Raw genomic sequence first — 17321 nt, 5'->3', positions numbered from 1 at the left:
CACATTTTTTCGAGCTTAATGTTAAAAGCTTGTATACTTGTTGATAGGATATGTTTGTAGGAGTTTCTGTTTTTCCTGGGTATGTCTCCACCTTTCTAGCACCAGCTCCTCACGTGTGGCTCCATATATTCCTCTTTTCCCTCAGGTGCTGAAGATCTCCCTCCTGGGTCACAGGAAACGCATCATTGCTTCTTTAGCAGAGAGACCCTACGAGGAGCCTCCGGTCAAACCTCCTCGCTTGTCTCAGATCAGGGTGAGAACCTAAAGACTTGATGGTTTTCCCTTAGGTCTGACTCAGCTATGTTGGTTTCACTCTCCGATTTAAACCTGCAAAGCATACTTGTTGCTAAAAGCTAAAGAACAATCACTGTTTTATTTAACTAACTATGTCTGACTGTTTCCAGTGCCAAGACCTGCCTGGATCCCACACCTCGTCCCCCCTCAGTCAGATGGATTCCTACGCAGGTCGATCCATGGACCCTCTGCTGCCTGTAGTAGAGCCGGGGAGGAAAAAAGTGCCAAATAACGACTACGACGTGACCCAAAGATATCACAGTGAACGACACAGATCTCATGTATGTGGAGGTTTATCTGCATCTCACACTTCAGCAGTGCATAACGTCCAGGATCTGCATGTGATCCAGTGATTGCTCAACCCTTTCATTGATCATTCCAGGAACGGTACGAGGAGCGGCATCGAGAGCCTCGTCTGACGCTGCGTCCTCCGAGTCTGGCTGCGCCCTACGCCCCCGTCCAGAACTGGCATCACTCACCGGAGAAGCTCATCTTCGAATCCTGTACTTACGAATCCAGTGTAAATTTACGCCTTTCTCTTTTCCTCAATGATCCAGTTTCCACTTTACACACACACACAGCATCACTGAGTTTTCTTCTCTGCTCTTCCCCTGTTCAGTACCTGGGGTCCATGCTCATCAAGGAGCTGCGAGGTACCGAGTCCACGCAGGATGCCTGCGCCAAAATGCGGGTATGCTACAATTTGCCTCTGATAAACCCACGTGTTTCTGGGTGAACTTAAACATGACGTTGTGCGTATGAATGAACGATAAATCCCAGTGTTCTCCTTTCTGATCTGCTCTGTTGTTGTTGTCCCCCAGAGGTCGACGGAACAAATGGGGAAGGTCCCGACCATCCTCCTCTCCATCACCTACAAGGGTGTGAAGTTCATCGATGCAGCCAATAAGGTTTACTGCTCGAACTGAAGTTAACTTTAAACCCCTCCATTTCCACAGTGCACCACATACTTTTAAACTCAGTACTTTTGTATTATTTTCTGAAAGTCTTACACTCGGACATCACGCCATTTCCTCACTGATGAAAGTCTCTTCATATTGACATTTATTTGACATTAATAAAAAAAAAGAAAGCTCAGCCGTCCTTTCATTTTCCTTCCTTTCCTTCCTTCAGACTCGTGTCCTTAGATTTGTGTGTGAAAAAGCTTGATTTTCTTTTTGTGTTGTATTAAAGTGTCATTTTCAGTCCGTTGCTGATTCAAACCTTCTCTTCACGGTGCAGAACATCATCGCAGAGCACGAGATCCGGAATATTTCGTGTGCAGCCCAGGACCCAGAGGACCTGTGCACGTTTGCTTACATCACCAAGGACCTGCAGACCAGCCACCACTACTGCCACGTGTTCAGCACAGTAGACGTGGTAAGGATGGCGCTCGCTGCCCCGCCCCCTTTTGTTCTGCTGGAAAAATCATTGTGTGGTTTTCAGACACGAAGTCCAGATATCGCCCTGGAAAATTGCTTCCAGACTTTTTCCAGAGTTTGCCTTTCACACATGAAGAATGCAGCAGGAAATTGTCGGCGTCAGACATGTGCACAACATCAGGAAAAACAACAGGGGTCGGCCATTATCGCCCAAAACTCTCAAATCCTCAAATCTCGTCTTCTTTCCAAGTTGACATCCTCATCTGTGTTTTCTACTTGTTGTCCATCACTTGTAAGAAAAATCATCAACTCACTGTGAATTTCCCAGAAATCCGGTGATAAGCAACTGTCTTAAACCTTTGTGTTCTCACATACGTCCCCTTTGGAAAATGTCTGAAGCTCAGAAGATGTCTGACAGAAGCCAGATTAAAAATGAGAGTAACTTCTTGGAAGTGCTCCAAAACTTTCCCCGCTTGCACATCTGAATTCCGCCAGCATCGTTTCCTGTCCTCACTCGGAGCAGATGTGACGGGCTTCACAATCAAACCCTTATCTCCAGACGGCCTTATCTCTCTAAGGTGCCACGCTCACCAGTGGTTGATTGCCTCCTTGTAGACACGGTGCGACTCTTGGCCATGATAACTAGCCGTCCATTACCTACTCTGCCCCCCCACTCCAGAGATCTGATGATTACCCTGCTAATCTGCCTCATGATGCAGCCGCGGTCACTCCAGACAGCCCAGTGACACACTTTTTGTCTCAGTCACTGCAGTTCTCTGAGCTCTCACATTTCTTCTGTGGGTTTGGAAAAAAAGAAAACAGAAATAAAAAGCCACCACACACATTAGTTGCACATTAGTTGTTTTAACCACCAGACATTATCCTCTCCTCACAAAGTGAGAACATGGAGCGGATACAGTCTGAGGTCTGAGTCGTCTGTGTGACACAGAGACAGACGACATGTCGGTGTCACATTTTTGATTAAAGAAGAAGACACATTTCCTCCTTGTGGACCTTGGAAGAGTAGTGTTGAAATGTTCCCTCCGTATAATTGTTTTTTTCAATTCCTGAGCCGTGTGGTGGGATGTTTAAATCATCTGTGTTTATTACTTGTTCATATTTGGAAGCTGACAGGAAACAACAGGAGAATACAGCATCGGATTTAACACAAAGATGCAGCAGCTGAATCTGCTGAGAGAAGCTGTTTGGTGAACTGCCACTTCTCCGTCTCAGTTCTGAAGTGAAACTTTGCTCTCAGATCTTTGCTGCCTCGCTGCAAACTGAGCACACTGTCGTTGTCCTGGCGGAAAATAAAACTGACTTTGAGGCTTGAAATCCAGGATATTTTCAAACTCTTCCTCTTTCTCTCTTTTTTCTTTTTCTGCATAGAACTTGACCTATGAGATCATACTGACCCTGGGTCAGGCGTTCGAGGTGGCCTATCAGCTGGCTCTGCAGGCCCAGAGGACCAAACAGCACCAGAGCATCCCGGTGGGACCTGAGATCACAGAGATCATGTCCAGCCGACCGGTTCCCAAACCACGAGGCAGCGTGCGGAAGGTGAGTTGGACGTCGGACATGTTGTAGCGCAACACACCGACTCTGATTGAGGACCAATCTGCAAATAGATCAATCAGAATTAACACACTTTCCAGAACCATCATGCTGAACTGACACACACACACACACACACACACACACACACACACAGACGTGTGAGCTGCTCAGTACAACCACACCCAAACCAGACTCCTCCTATCTCATGCTTTCTGCTCATATCTGTGTCATTTTCCCTTCCTCTACTTCCATTTCTTTAATTCTTCCTCTTTCCCTTCTTCTTCTACTTCCTCTTCCTCTCTCCCTCGCTCTCTCTCCCTTGACTCTCCTCTCTCCTCCTGGCGGTGTTTATCTCTCCCAGCACTCTCCTCCTGTCATCAGGCGTTGCTGTTACTGTTACACCTGCACCACCCACCGTCCCTCCTGCCCACTGCTGCACTCTTCCATCCCCGCTGCTCAGGTGCTGCCTCCTCATCCTGTCACATCTTCATCCTCTCCTGCTTTTTATGCTTTTATTTCTTCATCTTCACGCTCACTTCCCAGAAAATGTCACACGGCATAATGTCCAATTGTTCTTTGTGAACTTATTTTCCTCGTATTAATATAAATATATATATAAACAAGTTATATTAAGTGAAGTGATAAATGTTGTGTGTCAGGTTTAACTTGGGCGCCCTCTAGTGACAGTTTGGAGTACTTCTTGTGTAGAGAGAGTGTTACTCTGTCACGCTGTTATTATTACATAACTGAGTTTTTTGCATCAGTACAGGAAACAGTCCTTAATTTGAACATTGGCAATTCCATAAGAACAGAGCTGCTGATGAGGTGATAGAAGTAAACCTTTGGATGTGGATATCAGTTTTATTATAGTTGAAAAGACAAAGAAGGCAAAGGTCAAACTAGGTTTTAAATGACAAGCATTTCACATCATAAAATGTATGTAATGAAGTGGAAGGGCTGGTTGGCCACTTTATCATCATATTGTGTTTATTGAGATCAGATACGTATACCAGGCAGACAGACAGACATATATTATTGTATGTTTATTGTATATCAGTTAATCCACAAGGAGGAGTTAAAGTTGTTCCTTCTTTCTGCTTATAACTCCATTATTCCAGGGTATTAACTATTTGAAAGGTTATGTGTAGCTGATAAGAGCTGCTTGTCTTCACAGGGGGACATTGTGGACCAGGAGGGCGAGGCTCAGTCCCAGGGCAGCGCCACGTGGCTCGTGGACCCCAAGGAATCCAAGCGCACTATCAGCACCAAGTATGAGACCACCATATTCTGAGTGGACCCCCTCTTCCTCCCGACCTCTCTACCTGGGCCTGGTCTCACCCCTCTTCCTTCCACCCCCTCCTTCTGTGTGCCTTTCACTCTCCCACTCTCCCTCTCCCCCTCTCTCTCTCTGGGCTGGACCCCTGGCCTCCCCCGTCTCCCCTCGGCCGTCACACGTTTCCTGCTTTTACAACAACAACAACAACAACAACTGGCTACTAGTGCAACCCCTCCACCTAATCAAACCTCCTCTTGCTGGTCTCACTCTCCAGTTTCTGCCACTCCACCTTCTCTCTTGCACTCCTTCTGTTTGCCTGCTTCCTGAACCCGCCCCCCCCTCCTTCCCAGTCCACATCCTGGTACTAACTCTCGGTGATGATCTCTTCTTGGTGCTTTTCCTGCTCTGCTAGGCGACGGCCACTCTGAGGCATGTCACTCTGATCTTTCAACTCCTGACCGGTGCTGGGAATACCTTGATTAACTTCACCTGAGAGTGACCGCGCCCCCCCCCCCCCCACACACCCCCGCAGGCAGCACACATCCTCATACCTGGATGGACGTGTCTTCCAGAGGGAACCGAGAAACTGCTCCTGTAGCTCTTCGCATCTGTTTGAATTTGCAGACTGTTTCTGAATCGGGGGGGGGGGGGGGCAGGTTGTGGTGGTTATGTAGAGGTTGATGGAGAGGGCCTGCTCGAAGCCAAAGGAGGATGAGATCGTAGCACTGTGATAACGTCCTTTAGGAGCTTATACAGTTATCGTTTGGGGGGTGGGGGGGTTTCCTTGTGGGGTACAAGGCTGATATGGGACCCGCATGTAATGAGGCCCATGATACTCCAGAAACCAGACAGCCCCGTCTGTCATGGGACCGGCATGCCCTCCTTTCTCTTTCTATCAGAGGAGCGGGATTCAAACCTGCTGCTTCTTCTGGACTGAACTAACTTTAAACTAAGCACTTTTACCAAATCCCCAAAAAGTGTGTGAGAATAAGTGCATCTTCCTTTCGACTGTTTTGTTTCTTTCTCTTCTTTTCACAACAAATGCCTTCTGTGTCTTCACCGTGTGAATATTCCACTGGCGACGGTGAAGGGAGTAAATGATTAGAACTTGGGGACCATCCCTCACCATCCTGTTGTTTGTGTCCATTTGTTCAGTTGTTACTTTTACTTTGTTTTAACCTCCCTGTTTTGTGTGTGTGTCTCTGTGTGTGTGTGTCTGTCCCTTCCCCATAGCTGAACACTGTGGCCAATCCCAGCCAGTAAGAAAGAGCCCTGTTGTCGTGGTGGGTTTGTTTTGTCGTTGGGAACGTGACCCACTAACCACGCAGCAGATCCCATCACCAGTCGGCAGGTTCCCGCCACAGTAACGCACGGGCCCGGAGACTCTCAACACTGCACGCTCCCGTCACCTCACACACACAGACACACACACACACACACATACACACACACACGCCACCATTTAGCTTCCTGCTCGTCAGGGGATGTTCCTGCAGGTTTCAATTTCAACCTGTCATTAAAATGGAAGCGGCTGATTTCTCTGTGTTGTTGTTCTGATACAAAGGTACAAGTTGTCGGTAAGAGACCTCACATTGTCGGTACGCCCCCCCCCCAACCCACCCATCTCCCGGATTATCTGTCCCTTATCCAAACACTGGAGCGTCTCTTAACGACCACGAGCTTCTCATCCACAAGCTAACTGTGATAAACGGGAGGAACTCTCGAACCGACGAGGAAGCGACACTACAAACACTGTTTCACAGTGATGTAACGGGGGGGGGGGGGCTTTTTTTATGATTTGAAAGTTGTCTCTCTTCTTGTTTTTGTATGTTTTAATTGTTTTATAGGACAGTGACGTGTCCTAATGCAGGAACTGGATCAGGCGTGGTTCTCTCTCTCTCTCTCTCTCTCCCTCCCTCCCTGCGTCTTTGTTAATCTAGACAAGATTTTTCACCAAACCTGCCACGCAGGCTGGTCTCTTAGTTTGTAGCCTCGGAACAGAACAATAGGGCAAGTCGCTCCCAACTAACTCCCCAGTGCGCTGACTGTTAATGGTACTTTCTCTTCTTTTGTCGGCTCATGTGTATATGGGTTGGTAGTCAGGTTGTTTTTTGGTTTAACTGTTGTGTGTGTGGTACCTCGTCAGGCCAGTCTGTTAACTTTGTGGTACGCTGTGTTCCCTGGTGTTGGCACCTTCAGCCATCGGCCTGGTCCCGTTCTGCTTTGCACATCGCTGAGGATCAGGAGATAGAGATATTTCTGGGACTAGCCTGATGACAACAATGATGAGTGATATTGTTCATGAATCTAGCAGTCTGTATTTTGATACTTGAATGATTTTTGCTTTTATAGATATATATATATATATGTATATGTATGTATGTATGTAATTTTTGACGTTTGTCAAAAGAGAGAAAAGGACTATGTCTTATAAAGTTAAACATATCGTGAATAAATACCTTGTGATTCAAAAAAATAAAGGTTGAATAAACTATGACTCAGAAGAGGGACCTCACTTCAGAAAAAAAAAAGATTGTACATAATCTTGGGCTTCCAGTCTTTTTTATGAATATTTTTCATAATTGTTCAACTAATAAATGGCTCAATTAGAAAACCTGTCCCTGTTGTCTCTTTGTCTCTCTGTCTAGTCACTCTACTTGTTTACTGCAACAATGGAGCAGATTGTGATGAGCTACAGTCGCACTACAGGTATCGCAGCCAACGTCGGAGGGTAAACAAGGTCGGTGCCAGGAGGAAATATTACCTCTCCACCCTCCACCTTACTTTCTGAAGCATTTCTCTGCTGGAGGATGGACAGCAGCTTCTCAGAGACCAGTGCAGGTGTTAACATGCACGTAAGACGACTGTCAAATCTCACCATGGCTTCTCCTGTCAGTCCAAACGTCAAGACACTGCAGCAGGAACAAGCTGCAGTGACGGCACAGAGCAATCCTGTTTCTGCAGTTTCAACTTTTTGCATTCAAGTTCATGCTACAAGTGCAATAAGCACAATTAAATAAAAACAATTGACCAAATGTTTGCATGTGAGACTTTTATTTCTCATGCTTTTAAATTTAAAAACTGTTGAAACCCTCATGTCTGGAATTATGCAAAGCTTTCAGACGTCATCTCCTCATTGCCCGTAATTTACTTCCTTGTCTGGAAGGGAAGTAAAACAACAAGAGAGAATAACCACGGCTGTAATTTAAATGCCAGCTTCTCTAAAGTATGGCAACAATAATGACTCATCCATCTGTCACAGGCCAATCCCAGTTAACACTGGGCGAGAGGCGGGTGACACCTGCAACAGGTCGTTGTGTATGTGTGTCATACAGAGACAAGAACTCGTTTAACTTCAAGACAATTCTCCAGTTTAGATTTTTAAATGAAGAGATGATAAAATCGTGTTTATTATTTATGACCAGCTCATATCAACACATTCTATTTTTCTGTCTTCTGATCAATTTTAGTAAACTTTAAAAAAAAACATTTAAAGCACATAGTTAAGAAAAGTAGTCCATAATTATATGTTGTATTCTTCATCTGATTTCTATTATTTGTTCAGTGTTTTGATCGTTAATACAATCATAGTTAGTTAATATCATAAAATGTTATTTTCCTGCTTCAGGCCACAGAAAATGATGCAGGTAAAGTTAGGTATCAGATCACATGATGTTTTCTGAACATGAATTTCCCAATCTGCAAACTTTCATAGATGTGCAACAGACATTAGAGATGTAAGATGCTGTTCCTGGACTTACTGCGAGATTCAAATACTCCATCATTCACTAACTGACTGAAGCCTCCCAGCCTCCAGCCTGTATTCAATGGAAATAATGTGCTATTGGTTTTTAGGAAACACAATAACAAACAACACAAAAGTATTGTTCCTACTCCTAATGAGATAATTTAGCCATCTTTATAATACTTTATAAGTTGTTATTCAGGGTACAAACCATTTAGAAGAATTATACCATTAATACAATTGGAGTTGCTCTAAAGTGTTTCTTCCCACAGGTTAAATGTCAAAACCTTGTGTTCCTTGGACATTGTGTACCCTCATTAGACCAAAAGTTAATTTAGTTCATTCTTTTATTACTTAATACACTAATGACAACATGTCCGCCGGCTGTGTTCTGTAAGGACCTGCTTAAGTCTGCATTGTGAGCATGGGACCGGGATTTAACTCAAACCACCACTGAACAAAAACAGGCTCACACACGTAGAGAAGAGTATTGGGGCCAGACATGAGTTTTCAAGAAAGAAGAGAGGAGGTAGATTTGTTTGTTATGTTGTAATTTTCAGAATAAAGTACAGATGTCGAGAAAATACCACCAAATACCACCAAAGGATGAGTTCAATTAAAAAGATAACATAAAAATGTAAATAATAAACTGCCTGAGCCTCACATCCTTGCAATATAAGGTGTAAATATCGATTTCCTTGCATTTGCTCATTTAACATCCATTTCAGTTTGCAATACTATGATTCATGATTTTATGATTTCTCCTCCTGAACAATCGAGCTCTGTCTGATACTGATGCCAAACTGTTTATTTACACGGGGAGTTTTGAATAGACTGTTTGCCTTTGTTGGTTTTTCCTTTATACTTTCTCTCCTGTGTTGTTTTGTTATTTAAGGTCATTTTGCTGTTGATTAATAAATATCATCCCTTTCAAAGAAACAAATAAATGAAATTAAACATGTGAATCTCGAAATTCCAAATTAATCCTAACAATTCGACCATATTCTCGATATTCAAAATAAATTAAAACAAGTACTCTGATCAAGTTCAACCTTATTATCAATATTTCATTTTTTTTATTCTCGATTGTGCAAATGAAAAAACAACCTCATCGTCTTCTCATGTTTTTCTCAAGGCTCTATACTCTTCAACACAGATGAGACAACATGCCTAAAAGAATATGAACATTATTCTGGAAATACATCATATATAGACCAGAACTTTGTATGTATTTATTGAACATATTTATTATAATAATATTTACTTAACAGAGTATATAATAATAATACACGTACATATAGTTTATATGAAATATTCTGGTAATGCACACACGTGAATGTATAGAGATTTATTCGAGCCTGCTGCCATTGGGTTCGTCCTTGATGACGTCGACTAAGGTGCTTGCTGATTGGCCACACACGAACCTGTCCCAAAGCTAATTGGTTCACCTGTCAGTGTTATTACCTGTCGGTCTCTGCTGGTTTTCTGTAGTTTCTCTTGAGCGCAGCAGCGGCAGGAGGAAGGAGAGAGAGAAAGAGAGAGAGAGAGTTAGAGGAGAGAGAGAGAGATTCACCTCCAACATGGACTGAGACCTGAGAACTGCTCCTAGATCAGCCGGGACTTCACCTCTGTCACATCTCCGGTGAGTCTGAGGAAGTTGTTCTGAAGTCGGAGTTTGTTTTTCTGCGGTTTTTCCTGTTGAGGGCGTTTGAAGCTCTGAGGAAAAAGTTGTTCTGCTACTCTCTGGAAATTGGAACCAGCCTCTGTGTGTGATTTGCACAAACTTTGCTCTGAAGTGACACTTTTCCAAACTTTAATTTTATTTTATTGGTGTGAATGACAACTTTCTCCATTTGCACATAATATCAGCATCCTCCTGGGTCGAACATCAGTCTGTGTTGAGGGCAGTTGAGAACAAATTTGAGAAATCCTCAGTTAAAGACTCTCACCAGGGTTTTCTGGCATTATAATAAGTTTCCATTCTATTAAAACCTGTTACTCTTTTCAAAATATGTGAGAAATGTGTTATCACCTAATATTTAGTGTCTCATGAGTCCGGAAAGGTTCAAATATTTGCACATATGTGTCAATACAATAACGTTGGTTTTAGTGGCACGAGCTAAACATTAATGGAATATTTCTGTTGAGAGTTTCAAAACCTGCTGTTCACACATGAGCTTTTTTTGTTGACTGTTAATCATTAAACCAGTTCCCTGACTGGCTGCCCTTGAACGCATACTTCACATAGCTGTGTGCGACCCCGGATTCAGGAACACACTGTAATCCATCATCTCTAAATGATGCTTCCTGGGTTTGTAATGAGTCTGGTTCTCTCACAGCAAAAAAGAAACACACTCAAAAGACCTGGAGCTCGAGATGTGACTAAGGTGGAACGCCCAGTCCCATCGGAGCACTGGGCTGAATTTAAACACTTGTTCTTTTCCAAACGCGATGGAAGCAAGCAAAGTGACATTCCTGTCTGTATTAAATCACTGACTCAGCTGTGGGTGCAGTGAGCCAGCTCTCCCACCGCTGCTGCTGCCCTACAGGTTTGGTGCCTCGCTCAGCGCGGAGAGGTGTTGGCCGATGGGGGTTTGGACTCGGGTGGATCTGTTGATGTGCACAGGCCTAATGGGAGGTTACATTAACCAGCAGCTTTCTCTGGGAGGCCCGTAGCTGCTTGTGTTGCCAGAAAAAACATGTGGGAATGTGGGTGTTGGTGATCAGGTTTTTCCCGGCTGTCCTCATGTCAACAGGGCGACACGTCAGTGCCCTTTACCAGCAGGCCGAGTCTAGATCAACCAACCGAGAGGTCAGATCCCAAGGAGTCAGAGGACACCTGCAATAGTCATCACGGAATTTGATCTTTCTAAATCCATTAATAGACTCGTATTGAGTTTGTTTCTTGTGTTTTTAAAGTCTGGTTTTCTTTTTTCTCCGACCACAACTTCCTCCTCTTACTCTTTCAACACTTATCTCTTTGAAAGATCTCACTGTACCTTGGTTCAGGGAAACCAGGGTTTGTTTAGGGTTTGGCTGTGGACTGAACATATTTAAACTGTGATAATCAAAGTGATATGAAAGACAAACATCTCACTCTATTTGAAGTTGGAACATTTCCCAAATTTCCCCTTCTTTGTTGTTCTAAGAATCTTTCAAATGAAATGATCTAAAAAGATGCCTGTGAGTCAGAAGATTATAATAAGACCTCCAGGATCAAAAACTCTTAAATGCATGAATCACTTGAAGTTGAATTGAATTTTCCTTCTTACTTCACTCATAGAACTTATTTCCAAACGTCTCTTTTCCTTCCCTTCGCTGCCAGGAATGCAGCTGTGGTGGAAAAACACTGAACCAATTATGAATTTATTCACATTTGGCCCTGAAAGGTGGTTCAGTTTAATCAGAACATATTTTATTTTCTGCCTCTAAAATATCCACCATGTGCTCATTTCAAGTGTGGAAAGTAAATTTCCCCTGAGCAGAAAACAACACATGAAAAGTACTATAGTATAAAATGTAAATTCACAGTGTTAATGCAGTAAGAGACTCGGTGACACTGACTCATACAGAGAAACTTTAATTCAGGTTTAATCAAACATTCTCTGAGATTAAAATCAAACAATAATGTGAACTGAGCTCAGCCTTCTCAAACACACCTGCACGTGATTGTGCGTCTACGTGATGCACAAAGAGTTTTAAAAGTCTTTTCAACGCCAGATTTTGCAGTTGTGTGTCCTAGTTCACTCTAATCCACCGGAGTGTTTGAACTTGACTTGATCAAACAGCATTTCCTCTTTAGTGTTGTTTTTGCTCTTTGCTTCGGGCACTGTAAGGAGGTAAGAACCTTTTTTTTTTAATTCCAGCTCGTTTGAATTGATTTCTCGACCCTGTTTGTTTCCCCCGTCTATTAAGTGAGGATTTAAAAATAAAAATAAAGAAATCTCTGGTCCTCATTGACCCTTCAGCAGACGAGGAGCCTGTAGTAATCCCCTGAGGTCGTGGCTGGCACGCTCCCTCACTCCGACGTGACACAGGAGACCGGGCAGCAGGCGCCTGGGAGCAGTGTAGTGCGGCAACACAATCCCCTCGTATCAACTGTCGTTACACAAACTGAACACGACAGGAAGTATGTGACACATGCTCACAAACAAAGATGAGCATTGCTCGTCGTCGGTGAATCACAGCGACTGACACGACAAAGGATTCGTCCGTTTCTGTTTGACTTGTTGTTTCAGCTCTGTGACATAAACACATCGTATGACAGGCGGACTGCAATCTTCAATCTCTCAAAAATCCCTCTTGGTTTTTAATCTATTCGTTTTAAAGCCGTCCACGTCTCGTCTGTAAATAAAACGTCTCACCATCTCATCCATTAGTTTGTTTAACGACTCAATTAGCATAGCTGCTTGTATCCAATAGATCCCAGTGACTCCATTCAGCATCTCAACGGCCTCTTGTTACGTTAATGGGAGAGTGATTACATTATGAGGATCATTTAACTGTGAGCTTTCATTTATGGCATTAATTTGTCTCACTAATGGGACGAGTGGACATTAATGGCTGTTTTGGTTTGCTGACTGATTCTGTGACAGACCTCACGCCGTGGCTCCCTCTCCTCTCAGCCTCCAGTGGGAAACTGTCTCAAACCTGTTCTTCTTTCTTCTTCCTCAGAGCGACTCGTGGTGACGGTCACGCAATTCAAATCGGACTGTGAAGTCCAGTTTCCGCCCTCGTCCTCTTCCTCATGCAATGACGAAGAATGACACGTGGCCAGGCGGCGTTGCCATGGATTCGTTGAGCAATATGGACAGTGCTGGGAGCTGCGAGAGTGTAATCAGCATGAACTCTGGCTATGTGAGTGCTGCTGTAGAACGCCTGTTGGATATTGGATGGGGGGTGTGGGGGGGGTCTTGATATTTGACAGTTCAACCATAAACGTATCCTGTATATAATCTAGAGCACATAACCTCCATCAACAGTCCCCTTCTTTAAATTCAATCAAGCTGCTCCTGGTTTCACTCATCGATTTCAGATTCCTTAATATGCCTGATTTATGTTTTTGTTAAAGTAAAAGAAAGTTGAAAAACAAAATCCTGGATCTGCACCAACATTTAAATGTTTGTTTTCCTCGATTCTCACCACATCCTTCTACTAAGTTTCCTGGTAAGCCATTCAGTCATTATTAGGAAACTTGCTTACAAATAAACAACAAACAAACGCACAGGGGTGAAAACATAACCACCTAGCTCGAGGTCATAACTACAAGCAGAAGGAAAACACAAACCTGTAGAACTTGAATTACGGTAAATAAACAACTTCTTCCTGAAATGAAGTTGCATATCCTGTAGAATAAGTTATGAAATAAGTTTTCCTGTCAGCCAACCAACGCAACCGGCCGTGCTCCAGTCATCTGCCCCCAGTGGCTCTGTAGCTTATCTGTTTATTGTCAAACACAACTTATGCAAACTCTTCACATGACACTCCCCTCCCCTGTCTGCACCAGGGTCTGAATAGCGTCTCAAACACCTGGACGGTCATTACGAGACAGACACTAGAGAGACGAGGAGACAAAGTGAATCTGTTTGAATCCTCGTGATTGGTTCCAGTGAGAGTCGTGTGGTTTTTAGAGATCTCCATTCGGTTCCCAGGCAGCTGGAGTCACCTGAAACTCCTCTGACAAGTCAATGTGCAGTGAAAGAAACTCAGGGGCCAGGACAGAGCTGTAATTACTCATTCCTCTGCAGCTGTTTGAACACTAAACAACTTTGACCTATTCCTGCTGGGTCGTCTCCCGTGGCTGTGCTCAGGGTTAAATGGAGGACAGAGGTCACAGAAGAATTGAGAAAACCTCTGAAAATGCTTTTGTTTTTTAACATACAGGGTCATAAAAGTCAAAATAATTTAAAAAATCAGTATAGCAATATTTCTTGGATACGGATATGTATTCAAATCTGTCGTACTTGATGTTGGTGTTAAATCCCCCTGGTTTTGAACTAACTGGTCTTGTTATATGTGCAGAGTGAAGACAGCATGGAGCACTTATCTGCAGAGGAGAGAGCGTGTCTCATGTATCTGGAGCAAACCATCGAGGCGCTGGAGGTGCAGGAGGACAGCGGCTTCTCCAACGATGAACCAGACGCTGGGTTTCAGGCAGACAAAATGGGTCAGACCAACGTTAATGGTGAGAGCCTCTCACATTCTGCTCAGGGGATCATCTCCGTCGAGTCTCCTTCCTGTGAGCTAACTGCAGGGATTGTGTTTTTCTTTTTCTTAGACATTCTCAGTATCAAGCCGGATCATGAACCAGCGTCGCTGACATCATCTCTGGATGTCATGGCTCCACCCACTGGTTCTCCAATCCCCCCATCGGCTCCACAGCCTGAGGCTCTGTGCGTTACCACAGATGAAGATGGTCATCCTAAGATTGTTACCAGTTCAGAGCTTCACGAAGTTCAGGCCAATGTCAAAGATCTGGTTCTGATCCCACCCCCCTCAGACTTCATGGACAGACCACGCCCTGTTGTGCACCTGGACAAAGCCAGGGACCTTGCTCCTTCTGCAAGGACTTCCGCTCACAAGCCGCGAGGATCTATCGACTTAGAACAACTGCGTCAGAGGGCAACTGCAAAGAGAACTTCAGGAAGCTTCTCTACGACCAAGGAAAGTCCAGACATGCCCCAACCTGAAGGGTTGGGGTTGAGTCAACCAGACGTCACCTCTAGTCCCCAGATAGGTCCTCCTCCCGATGCTCCTGGTCCCCACATGAGTCCTCCTCCCAATGTTCCTGGTCCCCACATGAGTCCTCTTCCGGATGCTCCTGGTCCCCACATTAGTCCTCCTCCTGATCCTCCTGGTCCCCCCATGAGTCCTCCTCCCGATCCTCCTGGTCCCCACATGAGTCCTCCTACTGATGCTCCTGGTCCCCACATGAGTCCTCCTACTGATGCTCCTGGTCCCCACATGAGTCCTCCTCCTGATGCTCCTGGTCCCCACATGAGTCCTCCTCCTGATGTTCCTGGTCCCCACACGAGTCCTCCTCCCGATGTTGCTGGTCCCCACATGAGTCCTCCTCATGATGCTACTGGTCCCTACTTGAGTCCTCGTCCCGATGCTGCTGAGCCCAGAAGTCCACCTGCTGTGGCCCCTAAGCCCAAAAAGCTTCCTGCCAACATTATCCTGAAGTCACACAAGGCGTCAGCGTCTGATGGTGGCTCGGGACATTACGTGGCCTCCAGCAGCGACCGGGTGTTGGACCCAGTCCGCTACGAGGCTCTCCGAAAGCTCGGCCTGCTAAAAGGTGACGAGGCGGATCCAGGTCCTACCCTGAGCCCCAGACTGTCTCCCAAATCTAGAAGCTCCTGGGGAGCGCCTCCTTCTCCACTCAGCCCCGCAGCCCCACACAAACAGCACTTCACACCATCTAACACCCATGTCACCAGCCCACCTCCAGTCTCCGCCCCCCAACTGCCTCCAACTTTCGTGCCACCATCAGTTCAGGTTCCAGATGTTCTGCCAGCACCTGATGCTTTCTGTGACTCCCTCGAACCTCTGACGTCAGGTAATCAACCTTCTGCTGCCGTCGGTGTTTCCGAGGCTGATGTTCACACACAGGAGAAAACGCCTCATCCAACCCCACTTAAATCAACCCCACCCAGGATCATAGGGGTCAAATCGGCCACCCTGGAGCGCTCCGGCCTGGGTCTCAGCAACTCTTTCAAAGAGGAAGGCTCCAGCGAGGACGGCGACCTGAGCCCCAGTCAGCTGCGGAACAATCGGCCCCGCCCAGCGTCCCTGGGCAGCGGGAAGGAGTTTTCAAGCACTCTGGGAGAGGCGGTCACCCGTCAGGAGCCCGGATACCGGAGGTCCCTGCAGGTCCCTCGGAGGTCCCTGCCGGCCCCCACCACCCATCAGCACTCCAGAGACTCTCAGAAGCTGCCTCGATCCCAAGGCATCAGTGTGCTGATCTGCCCCCATCCAGAAAGTGAGGAGAGCCGCCGCCAGGCCCTGAGGAAGCTGGGGCTCCTCAGGGACTGAAGCCTCGGACACGTCGTCTCCTCGTCTCCCTGCAGACTCTCTTTCACACGCGTGACGAAGGCGTCGCAAACCTCTCGGGAAGCAGCTCTACTACATATTTATGCTTGAACCTTGACCTGAAAACTGTCATTCCATCTTCTTACGTCCCCTTGTTACTGATATTGTACAGTGTTTTTATTTCTCCTTCATTTGGCAAGAACTGTTTGGATATTCCTGAGTCTCTCACTGTCCCTCTGGTGTTTCTTTGTAAATTAAATGCTGTTACTGTCAAAGAGGCAATGATAAGTTGTCATTTTAATTTTGTCTCGTGTTCTGCCGGTATCACTGTCTGGTTTAACAGGCTCTTCACTGGCACCAGTGTGAGGCTGGTTCCCGTCGAACTTCTGCTTTTCATAAACTTTTAAAAGGTCACTTTGGTTTATACCTACTACCCACACTTCTCTGAAAGGTTTAGTCTGGTTTTGTTTCAACGAGTCCTGGGCTAATCTTCAAGTTTAATTAGAATTTAATCAAATCTATTTATTGAGATTTTGATGTTGAATGAATTCGAATGCAAACAGGACATTGTGGTGTTCTAGGTTATAGTTCACTGAGACTCAATGCAAATAGTCCCAGGCTGCCAGTGATATGAATCTGAGACACGAGGATTTCAAAACACACCAGAGCAGCGATCAGCAGTGTCAGTGTGCGTCTGTCGTTCGTGAGCTGATTGAACTTGTGTTATTCTGTGCCTGGTAAGATCAAACTTCTCGATCATACCCTGTCCTGCGTTACTCACAAGTGACACATGTGACCATGTGACGGCCTCGCGCCCAATCACACGCAGAGCCGCCTGTTTTCTGGCTCAGCTTCAGCACCCTTATCTGATGTGATGGTGAGAGAACTGGTGCGACCTGTTTCTCTCTCAGCTCCTGCCTCAGCCCTTGTGCAACACCTCTGCTGCTCCTTCTGGCACATTTAAGAGCCGCCGGGCCGCCCGTCTGGAAAGAAGCATTTTATCACTGCTGCGGGCTTTTAGAGACAAATAGATTTG

The 17321-nt window shown here is 45.3% G+C and overlaps 2 protein-coding genes across 7 annotated transcripts in view; both read left to right on the top strand.

Annotated features, from left to right (window-relative positions):
- LOC133956319 (ankyrin repeat and SAM domain-containing protein 1A-like) overlaps positions 1-7463 on the top strand; it is a 62270-nt gene extending 54807 nt beyond the window's left edge. For 2 of the 6 annotated variants that reach the window (XM_062391260.1, XM_062391262.1), the window contains 9 exons: positions 146-253; positions 405-575; positions 677-814; positions 914-985; positions 1116-1202; positions 1534-1671; positions 3063-3233; positions 3592-3690; positions 4405-4910. In XM_062391260.1, the coding sequence (XP_062247244.1) occupies positions 146-253; positions 405-575; positions 677-814; positions 914-985; positions 1116-1202; positions 1534-1671; positions 3063-3233; positions 3592-3690; positions 4405-4521 (1101 nt within the window). In that variant the 3' untranslated portion in view covers positions 4522-4910. The other 4 variants (XM_062391261.1, XM_062391264.1, XM_062391265.1 and 1 more) reach the window with 4 other exon arrangements.
- A 2272-nt stretch (positions 7464-9735) lies between these two features.
- LOC133956746 (uncharacterized) lies at positions 9736-16567 on the top strand. Its single transcript, XM_062392026.1, has 4 exons — positions 9736-9893; positions 12926-13108; positions 14273-14435; positions 14529-16567. The coding sequence occupies exons 2-4, from the start codon at positions 13004-13006 to the stop codon at positions 16286-16288; spliced, it is 2028 nt and encodes a 675-aa protein (XP_062248010.1). The 5' UTR covers positions 9736-9893; positions 12926-13003; the 3' UTR covers positions 16289-16567.
- The last annotated feature ends 754 nt before the right edge of the window (positions 16568-17321 follow it).

This window comes from Platichthys flesus, chromosome 7 (assembly GCF_949316205.1).
Source record: "Platichthys flesus chromosome 7, fPlaFle2.1, whole genome shotgun sequence".
Lineage (NCBI taxonomy): Eukaryota > Metazoa > Chordata > Actinopteri > Pleuronectiformes > Pleuronectidae > Platichthys > Platichthys flesus.
Note: the sequence above shows the minus strand (reverse complement) of the source record. Positions and strands in the feature narration are given on the sequence as shown.